The 14998-nt window shown below is 41.6% G+C and overlaps 1 protein-coding gene across 4 annotated transcripts in view; it reads right to left on the bottom strand.

Moving 5' to 3' along the window:
* MEGF6 (multiple EGF like domains 6) overlaps positions 1 to 14998 on the bottom strand; it is a 370082-nt gene that overhangs the window by 18461 nt on the left and 336623 nt on the right. For all 4 annotated transcript variants that reach the window (XM_066607377.1, XM_066607379.1, XM_066607378.1 and 1 more), the window contains 10 exons: positions 13999 to 14127; positions 12586 to 12714; positions 11701 to 11829; positions 11471 to 11599; positions 9841 to 9969; positions 7939 to 8067; positions 2155 to 2286; positions 1710 to 1838; positions 1487 to 1615; positions 973 to 1101 (listed from right to left, as the gene is read on the bottom strand). In XM_066607377.1, coding sequence (XP_066463474.1) covers positions 973 to 1101; positions 1487 to 1615; positions 1710 to 1838; positions 2155 to 2286; positions 7939 to 8067; positions 9841 to 9969; positions 11471 to 11599; positions 11701 to 11829; positions 12586 to 12714; positions 13999 to 14127 — 1293 coding nt within the window. The remainder of the gene's footprint in view (positions 1 to 972; positions 1102 to 1486; positions 1616 to 1709; positions 1839 to 2154; positions 2287 to 7938; positions 8068 to 9840; positions 9970 to 11470; positions 11600 to 11700; positions 11830 to 12585; positions 12715 to 13998; positions 14128 to 14998) is intronic.

Here is a 14998-nt window from a genome sequence, read left to right as displayed (position 1 = left end):
CGTGAGATTCACACTTATGTGACTGCAGCCGTAGGTTGGATTCAAAATCCGTATATCGGCTCTGTTTTCACGCTGAGCCGATATACGTCATCCTCATCTGCAGGGGAGGGGAGGATGGAAGAGCCAGGAGCAGGAACTGAGCTCCCGCCCCCTCTCTGCCTCCTCTCCACCCCTCTGCACTATTTGCAAAGAAAGGAGGCGTGGCGGGGGCGGGGCTAAGTTCCACAAATTAACCCCACCCCCATCCCGCCTCTCCCCATTGCAAATAGTGCAGAGGGGCGGAGAGGGGGCGGGAGCTCAGAGCACTGCTCCTGGCTCTTCCAGCCTCCCCCCTTGCAGATGAGGACGACGTATATCGGCTCGGTGTGAAAACTGAGCCGATATACGTTCATGTGAATCCAGCCTTAGTCAGATGATATAAAGGGGCAGAAAAGCTAACATAGATAATGATTCTGCTTCTGTTATAAAGGTATCACCTCTAGAATATTTTTGTCTTTTTTATACAAGAGTATTTAACATTACAGAGATCTCTCTGGCCAACATGGTATGTGAGGCCGAAAAAAGACATATGTCCATTCACTTCAGCCTGTTACCCCCCCCCCCCCCCGCCCCCCTTCAATGTTGATCCAGAGGAAGGCCAAATATACAAAAAACAGTTAGATGACAATTTTCCACATTTATGGGGAAAAAATTCCTTCCTGGCTCCAATCTACCAATAATGTCTGGATCAACAATCCTTTTGAAGCTATTAATAATTATAACATGTAACATTGTATCGCCTAAAAAAGACACCCAGGCCCCTTTTAAACTCTTATCAAATTTGCCATCACCACGTCCTCAGGCAGAGAGTTCCATAGTCTCACTGCTCTAACAGTAAAGAACCCCCTTTGCTACAATGCTATTTTATGCTCTACATGTTATATTTCTATATACTGCTTATTAATCAGTGTTAAAGTGCAGCACATACTGTACCTTCTTCACATGTGACGCCCGTCCACCCCAGGCCACAGCTGCATGTCCCATTTGCTGGGTGACACAATCCACCATTCTTACAGGAGCAAGTCTGCTGGCAGTTTTTCCCAAAATAATTTTTGGTGCAAACTGAAATATAAAAAAGCAGCAATGCATCAGAGGGCCAGACATAGCGACAACATCAATCATGAAGCAAATGATGAATTAGTGTATTATGGACATCATCATATTTATTTTTCAACTTCTTGTTAAAGGAATTGCCATGTTTCCTATTAGGATATATAAAGCATATAGAACTGGGGTGCCCCCTACCTGTGAGCCCAACTGAAGATTTGCTACCAAGAGTCTTGCTAAACTACAGATACCTATTTAATTCCAAAGGAAACTACTATAATCAGCTCACTAATGGGTATGGGGTGCGGTAACCTGTCGAATAGGAAGGAGTTGTGTAAAGTGGCCACCCCAAGTTTTCTATATAACATGCTTGGTAGCAGCAGTCTGTTTATATCCATACCACGTTCACAGTTCTGTCCTCTTCTTCCAGGCGCACAGACACAGTTTCCAGTCACATGATCACAAGAACCATTAGGACCACAGCGACAAACATGGGAGCATCCATTTCCAAATCTCCCCAGAGGACACACTATAAAAGAACTCAATCATCAATTACTGTATATAATGTGACAATGTTAGTGTATGAGTATATATACCATTCCATCCCCAGGGCTGATGCTTACCAGTGCTGCAATCAGCGCCCAGATACCCTGGTGGACAGTAACACGCTCCTGTTGTGGCTTCGCAATGGCCTCCATTCTTACATTTGCATTCATGTTCACAGCTTCGGCCATAATATCCACTGCTACATTCTGTAATGTGAATATGTATAGAGTTCAGTGCGGGGGCCTGGTCGATAGGAACATAGCCTTTTATATAGGCTTGTTGGACAACAGGTTCATAGCAACCAGTCTGTCTCAGGTTACATAAATCTCCAACACAAGGATAAATTCACATTGATTTGAGGGCACAGATGAAACAAAAAAAAGACTCAATAGGATCTGCAAAAGATCCTGAAAACAATGAGGACAGTCCTATTTAGTCAGCAATGTTAAAGGAGTTGTTTTATGACTGCCAATGGTGGCCAACTTCTGGGACCCTTACTGTTGTCGAGAACCAGGTACTTACTTAGCTGACATGTGTTTCCGTAATAACCTGGGGCACAGATGCACTCCCCAGTCACTGGGTGGCAGTCTTGATGCTGACCAGGACACTGACATATTTTGCCACAGTTCAAGCCATATGTTCCTGGAACACAAGCTGGGGAGGAAAAACAAAAACTTAAGTAAAGTGAAAGGTCAGATAAAAAAAATACAGCTAATTAATACATTTGAGAACCTTGCTATTCAAAGACAAAAATTTCAGAAGGAAAGTAGAGGAGCAAGAGACACCGATCACAAACGAAAATGTTTCTACACAAATGCCCAGAGCATGGGAAACAAACAAGGAGAATTGGAGCTCCTAACACAGGAAGAGAAATATGATGTTGTAGGCATCACGGAAACTTGGTGGAATGATACACACGATTGGAATACAAGGCTTGAAGGATACAACTTATTTATAAGAAACAGACCTAAAAAAAAGGGGAGGAGGTATTGCGTTGTACGTTAGGAAAACATTCATCTCCACAGAGATTCAAGCTTCAGAGCATGGTAGATCTCTAGAAACTATTTGGGTAAGAATACAAGGAGAGAACAACAGAAAGGACCCCATTGTAGGCATTTACTATAGGCCGCCTGGATAAGCAGAAGATATTGTTGAACTCTTTCTACATCAGATAGCCAAGCTCTCAAAAAAGCATGAGATAGGGATCATGGGAGATTTTAACTATCCAGACATTTGTTGGGAATCTCTCTCAGGTAAAAATAAATTCAACAAATTCTTATTCATTCTTGCTGACAACTTTATCTTCCAAAAGGTAGAAGAGAAAACAAGGGGATCTGCTATCTTGGACCTAATTCTTACCAACAGGGAGGAAATGGTTGAGAAAGTAAGGGTGGCTGGGACCTTAGGAGGCAGTGATCATGCTATCCTTGAATTTTGGATAACAAGAAGAAGGAAGACTTGAGAAGACTCAGACCTCAAGGTTGGATTTCGGAATGGTAGATTTTAATGAACTCAGAAAGAGGATAGGAAGAATCCAATGGCTGGATGTTCTTAAGGACAGAAATGTCCAAGAAGGTTGGGAAATATTGCGAAATGAGATTCTCAAAGCACAATCGTTAACAATCCCTAAAAGAAGGAAGAATGGGAAGCATTTAAAGAGACCAGGATGGATGAACTCAGAACTTGTACACATGTTAAAAAGGAAGAAAATATGTTTATCAAATGGATAGAGGGGAGAATATCTAAAGAAGAATATAATGCGGTCTGCAGAAACTGTAGGGCAAGTGTCAGAAAAGCTAAATCTAATAATGAATTGAGGCTTGCAACAGAGGCCAAAAGCAATAAAAAATAATTTGGAGGTATGTCAAAAGCAAAAGAAAAGTCACAGATGCTATTGGATGCTTACAAGATGAAAATGGTGAATTGGTTAAGAATGATGTTGAGAGGCTGAACTTTTAAATTCCTATTTTGTATCTGTTTTCTCTCAAAAAGTAGATGTAACATAAACTGATCTTCCAATTGCTATTGGGAGGATAAAAGAATGCAGGCTATGTATAGGCAGAGAGATGGTGAGGGAACACATAGCTAACTTAAATGAATTAAAGTCTAAAGGTGCAGATAAATTACATCCTGGGATACTAAAGGAAGCAGCGGAGGTAATTGCTGAACCACTTGCCATAATCTTTGAAAATTCCTGGAAAACAGGAGAAGTCCCAGAAAAGAGCAAATGTCCCCATCTTCAAAAAAGGGAAGAAGATGGATCCAGGAAACTACAGCCCTGGGAGCCTGACTTCTATACCGGGAAAGATATTTGAACAAATTATTAAACAGCATGTATGCAAGTACTTGGATAAATAATGGAGTAATTAACCAGAGCCAGCATGGGTTTGTAACAAACAAGTCATGCCAGACGAGACTAATTTCCTTCTATGACAGAATCATCAACTGAGTTGATCAATGAAATGCGGTGGATATAGTATATCTTGATTTTATGGTTCAAAAGTTTTTTATTTTGTCTGTTATGCAGATATGAAAATTACAAAATTGTGGTGTCATTTTCATCAAACATTCTTACATTAACCTCAATTGTCTTCCTTTGTCTAGTTTTCTGTCTTATTCTTTGAAACAGACTTTTTTTTTTTTTTTAAATATAAGTATGAACTCTGATGCTATCAACATTTATAGCTTATAACTTCTCAGATTAATTTCTGGTATCTCTAGCTTCAGTTACTGATTGGTTAAACTGAGAAAAAGAAAACTTAAACATATCTAATATAACAGCTTCTTATGAAGAAAGATTGAGGAAAGAAGGGGGGGGAAGTAAAGAGGGCTGGAATGTTGAGAGTGGGGGGGGGGGGAGGCTTGGTCAGGGGCGAGAGGAGAGAAGAGGGGGGGGGGGAAGTCATCTCGTATCTTGATTTGAGGGTTACGTTTTCAGGGTCTGGTAGTATCCGAAGGGTCATTGGTTGTGTTTGTGTTGGGGAGTGACCCCCTTTCAAGCCATGGGCCTAAGTCTTGGGAGAAACGGAACTGATTCCATAGCGTCCAGGTGGCTTGGAAATTCTCTAGTTTCATCTCGTCTCTGGCACAAAGCTCCTCCATATATTTTATGTGATCTAACTCCTCCAACCACATTAGCCTGGAGGGGGGAGTTGATGACTTCCATTTTTTTGGGATTACCAGGCGCATTGCTTGAATGAAAAATCTCAATAGAGAACCTTTTGCTTGCTTCTGGGAGCCCGGGAACATTGAAAGTAATGCAATCTCAGGAGTCAGCTGTATTTGATTCCTACTAATTGCAGTGTAGAGGGAGTTGATCTCCCGCCAAAGAGGACAGATCAGTGGACAACCCCACCAGATGTGTGTGAGTGTTCCAGTTCCCGTCGTGCATCTCCAGCAGGTATCCGGATACTGGGGGAATATTCTCGCCAATCTCGCAGGTGTCTGGTACCAACGTGTTAAGATTTTATAGTTTAATTCTTGTAGTTTGCTGGACATGTTTATTTTGTGGGTTAATGTATAGGCCTTTGCCCATGACTCCTCTGAGGGTATGGTGTTCAGTTCCCCCTCCCACTCCCGCTCCAGCGCTCTGTTACAATGTCGTGTGTCTTCGGTTAGGAGCATCCGATATAGATTTGAGATTTTATGTTGATCTGTGGGGGTTGAGGTGCATAAATTCTCAAAGGGGGTAGTGGGCCGCCTCAGCTCTTGCATATCCCCCAGTGAGCCAATATAGTGGCCCAGTTGTAGGTACTGAAACCACGCTCCGGGATGGGGCCGCCTCCCTCCCAGGATCTCGCTTAATGGTTTAAGGCCAGTGCTAGAAATCACGTCTCGTACCCTAGGGATTGTGTCTATGGTCGTGTCAGTCACCTCAAAGCCTCGCAAAAATGGGGGAGCTTCTGGGTTTCCTATCAAGGGTGTGAGTGGGCCCGGTCTATGGATCAGATCTGTCTTAGTCGCAGGGCCCATCCAGGCTGTCACCATATCTTCAATGAATGGGGACAATCCCAGTCCTCTGTGTTTCCCCCTACCGGGTAGCCATATGATCCCTCTACCCTGGCCGAGTGTCATGTCTTGTTCCATTTCCACCCATATCTTCTGTGCTCTACCGTGGAGAAGATCAAGAATGCGCTTAGATAACGTCGCCCTATAGTACAGGGCTATGTTCGGGACTCCCATGCCTCCTAGTTCTCTCGGGCTGGTTAGGGCTTTCCATTTGCGTCTAGGTTTGGTGCCTCCCCATATAAAACTCATGATTACCTTTCTAACCCGTGCCAGGAAGGAGCCCGGTATAGTGATTGGGACCGTCTGGAGGATATACAGAAACCTCGGAAGCGCATTCATTTTTACTGTGCTGATCCTTCCGAACCAAGATAACGGGACTCCCTTCCACCTAGTAAAGTCAGACTCTAGTTTAGTTATGAGGGGTATGTAATTTTTTGCAAAAAGTTTGTCTGGATCTGTGGTAAGTACTGTTCCTAGATACCCCATCTCCTCCGATTTCCATTGGAACGGGAGGGATGGCTTTAGGGTCTCGACTTCTATGTTTGGTAGGGTTACATTGAGAATCAGTGATTTGCTTATATATCTTGATTTTAGTAAAGCATTTGACAAAGTATCTCATGCCATACTTATTGAAAAAAATGACCAAATATGGGATTGACAACGCAACTGTTATGTGGATTCCCAACTGGCTGAGTGATCGTACTCAAAGAGTGGTCATAAATGGCTGCACATCCAAGTGGAAGAATGTATCAAGTGGGGTACCACAAGGCTTTGTCCTAGGCCCAGTGTGGTTCAACATATTTTTAAATGATCTGGAGAAGGGAATTTACGAGAAACTCATCAAATTTGCCGATAACACAAAGATAGGAGGGATAGCTAACACTAGAGAAGAGAGGGAGAGCATTCAAAAAGATCTAGAAAAGCTTGAACAGTGGGCGGCAAACTAAAAGAATGGTATTTAAGAAGGAGAAACGTAAAGTCCTACATCTGGGCAAGAAAAATGAAAAAAAAGCACAAACAGAATGGGAGCAATTGGGCTAAGCAGCAACACATGTGAAAAAGACTTGGATATACTAATGGATCATAGACTGAACACGAGTCAACAATATGATGCAGTAGCCAAAAAGTCAAACACAATTCTTGGATGTATTAAGAAAAGCATAGAGTCTAGACCACTTGAGGTAATTATTGCCCATTACTCTTTTTCAGTCAGACCTCATCTGGAAGACGGTGTCCATTTCTGGGCACCCCATTTGAAAAAAGACATAGACAAACTGTAGTAAGTTCAGAGAAGAGTTACTAAGATGGTGAGCGGTCTGCAAATCATTGCCTATGAGGAACTGTTAAAGGATCTGGGAATGTTCAGCTTGCAAAAAAGAAGGCTGAAAGAAGACTTAATAGTTGCCTACAAATATCTGAAGGGCTGTCAGAGTGCAGAGGGATCAGCCCCATTCTCATTTGTACAAGGAAAGACTAGAAGCAGTGGGATGAAATAGAAAGGGAGGAGACACATTAAATATTAAAAAAACATTCTGACAGTGAGGGTGATCAATGAGTGGAACAGGTTGCCACGGGAGGTGGTGAGTTCTCCTTCAATGGAAGTGTTCAAACAAAGGCTGGACTAATATCTGTCTGGGATGATTTAGTGAATCATGCATTGAGCAGGGGGTTGGAACTGATGACCCTGGAGGTCCCTTCCAACTCTACCATTCTATGATTCAGAGTGGAGTCACATAGAGGAAGACTGATAATATCTATTTTTCTAATGACAGTATCATACAACAGAAAGTCCTTGTGACAGCATGTCAGGTGCAAAAGTTAAAGGCAATACTTTATTCTTCCTTCACATACAATGTTTCAACTTGATGGGTCTTTATGCTTGATGAAGAGCTACGAGGACGGAGCGTTATATATGAAGAAAGAATCAAGTTTTAATTTTAACTTTTGCACCTGACATGTTGCCATAAGGACATTCTTTAACTGATACAGATCTGTGAATTCTGGATCCTGGGGGCTTTGTATTGGGTGTCCACTGTGCTGTGCTTTTGATTAACACTGATCTTTCTAGAATCGTAGAAAAAATCTCCGAGCAGCTGCTACACCTGGACTATAGTCAGTTGATCTGGTCATTTACTAAAAATCATTACACCATAGCAACTAACCATAACTGTAAACTATGTCAATGAAGATGAATATCATCTATTCAGTTACATGCATACAACATAATGGGCACTTCATGTAAGACACACAGTAATAACAGTGGATTGAAAATTCGGCTTTTAACTCTTTCACACTTACTTTGGTCACATCCATTGCCTATAAATCCTGGTGGACAGCCACACTCCCCGCTGATGTGATTACATGGAATTCCGTGGGGGCAATTACAAAGCTTTGAACAGTTATCACCATATGAGTGCGGGAGACAAGCTAAAGAAAAATAAAACATAATGCAAAGCACTGTGCGTGAATTAGGGCAGTATTATAGTAGTTATATTCTTGTACATAGGGGGCAGTATTATAGTAGTTATATTCTTGTACATACGAGGCAGTTTTATAGTAGTTATATTCTTGTACATAGGAGGCAGTATTATAGTAGTTATATTCTTGTACATAGGGGACAATATTATAATAGTTATATTCCTGTACATAGGGGGCAGTATTATAATAGTTATATTCTTGTACATAGGGAACAATACTCTAGTAGTTATATTCTTGTACATAGGGGGCAGTATTATAGTAGTTATATTCTTGTACATAGTAGGGCAGTGTTATAGTAGTTATATTCTTTTACATAGGGGACAGTACTCTAGTAGTTATATTCTTGTACATACGAGTCAGTATTATAGTAGTTATATTCTTGTACATAGAGGGGGAGTATTATAGTAGTCATATTCTTGTACATAGGGGGCAGTATTATAGTAGTTATACTCTCGTACATAGGAGGTAGTATTATAGTAGTTCTATTCTAGTTTATAGGGGGCAATATTATTAGTAGTTATATTCTTGCACATAGAAGGCAGTATAAGAGTCGTTATATTCTTGTACATAGGGGGCAGTATTATAGTAGTTATATTCTTGTACATAGGAGGCAGTATTATAGTAGTTATATTCTTGTACATAGGAGGCAGTATTATAGTCGTTATATTCTTGTACATATGGGCAGTATTATAGTAGTTATATTCTTGTACATAGGGGGTAGTATTATAAAAGTTATATTTTTGTACATAGGGGGTAGTATTATAGTAGTAATATTCTTGTACATAGGGGGTAGTATTATAGAAGTTATATTCTTGTACATAGGGGGCAGTATTATAGTTTTTCCATTCTAGTTTATAAGGGGCAATATTATAGTAGTTATATTCTTGTACATAGGAGGCAGTATTATAGTACTTGTATTCTAGTACATAGGAGGCAGTATTATAGTAGTTATATTTTTGTACATAGGAGGCAGTATTATAGTAGTTATATTCTTGTATATATGGGCAGTATTATAGTAGTTATATTCTTGTACATAGGGGGTAGTATTATAGAAGTTATATTCTTGTACATAGGGGGTAGTATTATAGTAGTAATATTCTTGTACATAGGGGGTAGTATTATAGAAGTTATATTCTTGTACATAGGGGGCAGTATTATAGTTTTTCCATTCTAGTTTATAAGGGGCAATATTATAGTAGTTATATTCTTGTACATAGGAGGCAGTATTATAGTACTTGTATTCTAGTACATAGGAGGCAGTATTATAGTAGTTATATGTTTGTACATAGGAGGCAGTATTATAGAAGTTATATTCTTGTACATAGGGAGCAGTATTATAGTAGTTATATTCTTGTACATAGGGGGCAGTATTATAGAAGTTATATTCTTGTACATAGGGGGTAGTATTATAGTAGTTATATTCTTGTACATAGGGGGTAGTATTATAGAAGTTATATTCTTGTATATAGGGGATAGTATTATAGTTTTTCCATTCTAGTTTAGAAGGGGCAATATTATAGTAGTTATATTCTTGTTCCTAGGCCATGCAAAGGTAATTACTCAGCAGAGGGTGACAGAGAACATAGGAGAAAGCGGCTCCTAGGGTAAAGCGAATATATTGATTCATATTCGCTTAACCCTGAGAGTTAAACATCTAAAATCTTTTGCATAGTATATTTTTTCTTATCATGTTTTTCTTGTAGCTCAGTTTGCTGAACTTACGCTTATCACAATGTTTTCCTCTCCACCCTGTGGGGCAATCACAGGCACCAGTACTGTGGTGACAGGCATTACCATATCGGCATTCACATTTTTCCAGGCACTGGACTCCAAATGTCCCTCCTGGACAGGCTGCAATATAAAATGGGATCCATTATATTTCCTATTAATTAATTGTAGGTACGTAGCAATGCAGCAGGAATCACAGGAAGGAGTGAGAATTGTATCATACATATATGTCACTGCCTATGATTGTATTATCTCCAGGATATTCTTTACTGTTGGCTGACTTAACGGTGTTCTGAAACCTATGATCAGTACCTCCAGCTTAGCTGCACAGTTTATTGGAGGCCTCTGCCTTTCTCCTTGCAGCTCTGCTTGTTCTGATTAGCTTCTGTATCTAAGCACAAGCCCACCTAGAAGTCACCATAAAAGCACCCGATTTCCATTAAAAAAATAAGAGGATTGCAAAGTTCAAGCAACCAAACCACCAGGAAGACAAAGTATATTATCAAGTATCTCTCCCAGACTTCTATACGGCAAATCCTTCTTGGCAGATTGGTCATTTAAGACTACAGGGAAGCTGAGTAACAACCTCTTCGAGATTGGTGCCAGCAGCCATGTTGGTTGTTACGCAAGAAAAGAGCATTTGAAGAAAAGTTTTTGCAAACCTGTCACATTGAAAATGTAGTCCTACCTGCACATAAGCACAAGTAGTCTGAAAAGTCAGTGACCATTTAACTTTCCTATGTTTTGCTTAAAAAGGGTTGTCCCATCTGGACAATCTCTAAATGAGAACTTGCTGATGATCAGTTTATTGCCATGGCATCATCTGCTGAAGCCCCTGGCAATCAGCTGTCATTGTGGGAAACTGCAGACAACCAGACATTTTTCCTGCAGTGACCACAGGTATTCCATGGCAGCCATTCAAATCTAAAGGAGACCAAGTTATACATAATCACAGAGTCCTCCAGGGTGAAAGCTGCTCTTTGTAGTGTCTCGGGCTAAGACTCAGGGGTCCTGAGTAACGGATGCCCCCCCTCCATGACATCCATATGCCCTAGTAAGGGGGTTGCATTAGCGTTACCGCTTTTGCAATAATGTGGAGCCCTGCTAGATTTGAAGCCCTACATAATTGCCCAATGACTACAGTCCAAACAGAGCTGGTTTAAAGAAAAAATATGAAGCCCCTGGTTGAAATAAAACCTTGGCTTCATTTTCTTTGCCCTTTTGAATTTTGAAGCCTTATACAATTAGCTGCTTTGCCTCCTCCTCCATAAAGCAGTTTTCCAGGACTTTGATATTGATTCATGGAAATCGAAGTGGATTATAATACAATGGACAGCCATTAGCCAACATGCCAAGAGTTGGATCTCCACCGATTGGATATCAATAACATTTCCTGATGATAGGCCATCAATATGAAACCTCTTTAACACCCTGGTTCTACACCCCTGATCAGTATGTAACTCATACGGCAGCCATTGTGACCCAGCTGGTCGTGTATCCTGAACTGTAAATCAACCTAGCCATATATCCATAACCCTCCTCTACAAAGAGGTTATCACTCGTGACTGATTCTCTCATTTTGTACACATCTTTAATTTTCTCCACATTTCATGCCTTCACCTACCTGTCTGACAAGAGTCTCCAATCCACCCCGCTGGACACATACAAGCGCCTGTGCCGCGATCACATAGTCCCCCATTTTGACAAGTGCAGTTTTGCAGGCAGTTTCCTCCATATTTTCCTGGAGAACATTCTAAACCAGAAAGACCAAACATAAATGCCACTTTATGTAGCACCTGTGTATTTCCCCAGCAGTGGGATGACTGCAGTGAATGTGCATGGGGAATAACTCACCAAGTTCACACGCCAATCCTGTCCAACCTTTAGCACAAACACAGCGGCCTGTGACGTGATCGCACGTTCCTCCGTTTCTACAGATACATTGCTGCTGGCACTTTTCTCCATAGAAGCCATCTTGACAAACTAGACAAATGTAATCACTATAAAATTAATTTCAAATTAGCTTACAACTATGGAAATACCTATTGCATGTCAAGTAGGTAATGCTGCCACTCTTATGGGAAATCCTACTGGGTATGTTGCAGAGTCGCACTGTCCTTGGTTATTTACACCAAGTGCTCTTTTCCATCATAGAGGAACTGTGCTGCTGTTACATCACAACTGTACACTTCGGAGGAGGTTTAACCATTAACCACTTCAGTACTCTATACTACCAGGAATATTATGTGGACACTGAATACATTGCTAGCAATTTAAAGCATTATGTGAGTACTGTGTTGTGTTGTACTATTAGGCGTCATGTCCACCGGCGGATAAGGACATTACTGACCAGACCGGATGCGTGTGGGTCGTCCTTCGTCTCCTCCGTGCATGTGTTCGGGCACGCCGGCCGCACATGCGCATTGGAGATTTTTTTTTTTTTTTTAAAGCTCCTGCTTTCCTGCGGGACCCACAGCACACCCGGAGTGACAGTTCCTTGATGTGCCACAGATCAGACGGCTTCCATTGACATTGAGTTATTAGGTTCAATAGAACCTAATAGCTGCAGAATAACGTGGTAGAAATCTGTCCATGGGCATTAGCCCTAAGAAAGGACTGACTGCATCTGAAATGCAATAAAGGTCACACTCCAAGGATGTTGCCATCTACTGATCTTTCTTCCTAATTTCATACAAGCCCTTTAAGGACAGACATTTTTTTTCATGCTTCCCAACTTACCTTGCTGGCACGATTTCCCGGTCCATCCTGCTGCACAAATACACTCCCCGCTAACATGGTTGCACCTGGCACCATTATAACATTGACACGTCTTTTTACAACCTCTTCCATACGTGTTGCCTTCACATTCTACAGAACAGAACATGAAATATATTAGAACATTATCAAATCGTCTGAAACTTTCCAATATTTTCAGCATTTTCTCACAAAATAAAAAGCCACACTGAATTTAAAGGGAACCTGTTATCATCTATAAACTAAGTTATGGTGCTCATAGGACAGGTTCAAAGGAGTCCGTGAACATGCGTTGCATATTTATCTGGTTCACTGTTCCCACATTGTCCCCCATGGGCATCGGCATGCGGACATTGCAGGAGACTCATCGCTGTAGGCTGTATGCATGGACTCCCATAGAGAACAATGTATGTGTACATTTCATTACTCTGTAGTTCTTTTCCTAGAATAGTAGTCTATTGTGTCTATGATCACAAGGTGTACTGTTGTTTTAAAAGGCGGGTGCAGGGTGGGGGAGTTCAGTGATCCTAGAATGACAGGAAATGACTGAGGTTCTGCCCCCCGCCCATCTCCCCCTCCTACAGAAGGCCTAAAAGCAACTGTAATGCCCCTTTTACACTAAACGGGAACCCTTACAATTGTCATTTACCTGAGCACACGAGCTGGTGACATCATCACCAGCTCGTGACATCATCACTAGCTCGTTCGGGCAGCCTGTTTAGACAAGGAAAGCATCATTGGGAATCATGAACTCTTGTTCCTTGTCCTGCCTCCAGCACTGCCATCTCCACCCAGTTGGCCCATACCCTCCTACACAAGTCTGCAGAGATGAATCCACTGCACTGTTCACATGCTGACTTCCATGGGTGACAGGGTGGGAACAGCGAGCCGGGTAAGCATGCAAAGCACATCACGGACTCCTCGGGACCTGTCCTATGAACACTAGAATTTAGTTAGAGATGAGCGAGTATACTCGCTAAGGCTAACTACTCGAGCGAGTAGTGCCTTAGCAGAGTATCCTATCGCTCGTCTCTAAAGATTCGGGGGGCGGGGAGCGGCGGGGAGGAACGGAGGGGAAATCTCTCCCTCTCTCCCCCCCCCCCCCCCGCTCACCGCCGCAACTCACCTGTCACCCGCGCCGGCAGCCGAATCTTTACAGACGAGCGGGAGGATACTCGGCTAACGCACTACTCACTCGAGTAGTTAGCCTTAGCGAGTATATTCGCTCATCTCTAAATTTAGTTTATTGTGCTTATAGGTAATGGCAGGTTCCCTTTAAGCTTTTGAGTTGCCCTCCTCTATTAAATTGTGAAAACCTCTATTTCTTAGACTGGATTCACGCAGCCATATCTGGGCTGGTATAAGTTAGCTAACAATACAACATGCTAAACAACTCACTTTGGTTGCATGTTGCTCCTAGCCAACCATCCTGGCATGTGCAGGTCCCAGTAATAGCATTACAGTTGGCACCATTGGAACACTGGCATCTGTTGGCACAGTCAGTGCCATAGAATCCTTCTGGACATGCTGAAATAGGGTTAAAAGACAAATGTGAATTCACGCCTCTCATATCAATACAGTTTATGGACAGGTCTGCTTTAGATAACTCTGCTTCATATGCGCTATAAGAGCAGGTGATCATGTAAAAATGATAAAATGCTTTCATCAGAAGCATTTATCATTTTCAGTGAGCGCCATGCAATCTAATGGTTCCCTACAGTTCACAGAGACCCCTCCACATTTAGCTGGTTTACATGACGCGAATCAGAAAAAAGCATCTTATGTCCAAGGACCCACTTACAGAGCCCACCAGTTACCCATATGAATAGTCCCATTAATTTACAAAATCTGCTCTACAGGAATTTAAGATATGAGATAGCAGCAGCTCAGGCCTCCAAAGGCCCATCTTAATACAGAAGAACACTTAAAAGCTATGAACACCTTTTTTTGTGGGGAAAAGATGGGGGGGGAGGGGAGCAATTCTTTTTCACTTAAAATGCATATACTTTGACAATAATTTTTCAACATAGGTACAAATTAACAAATTGCACCACTTCTGCAGCTTCTACATATCCCTGTACAAGTGTATATAGACAGTACAGTAAGTCTCAACGGGATATCTGTTAGGGAGGCTGCACCGACGGCTTTACCTTCAGACCTTATCATACTTCTCCTCTCCTGCACTTCCTATCAGCTAATATATGAACACAAAGAAAGATACAACTTTGCTGTGGTCAAAACTTAGCGGATAAGGTGCAGCAGAGTAGAGGGCAGAGGAAAGCTAAGCAATCAGTCCAGCATCACTGACAGATCTATTAGGAGTTAGACTGCACTGTGTGTATATACGGATATATAGAAGCTGCAGAAGACAAATGTAAAATAATTATCAGCCCAAAAT

This window comes from Eleutherodactylus coqui, chromosome 6, assembly GCF_035609145.1.
Source record: "Eleutherodactylus coqui strain aEleCoq1 chromosome 6, aEleCoq1.hap1, whole genome shotgun sequence".
Taxonomy (NCBI): domain Eukaryota; kingdom Metazoa; phylum Chordata; class Amphibia; order Anura; family Eleutherodactylidae; genus Eleutherodactylus; species Eleutherodactylus coqui.
This window is presented reverse-complemented; position numbering and strand designations above follow the sequence as displayed.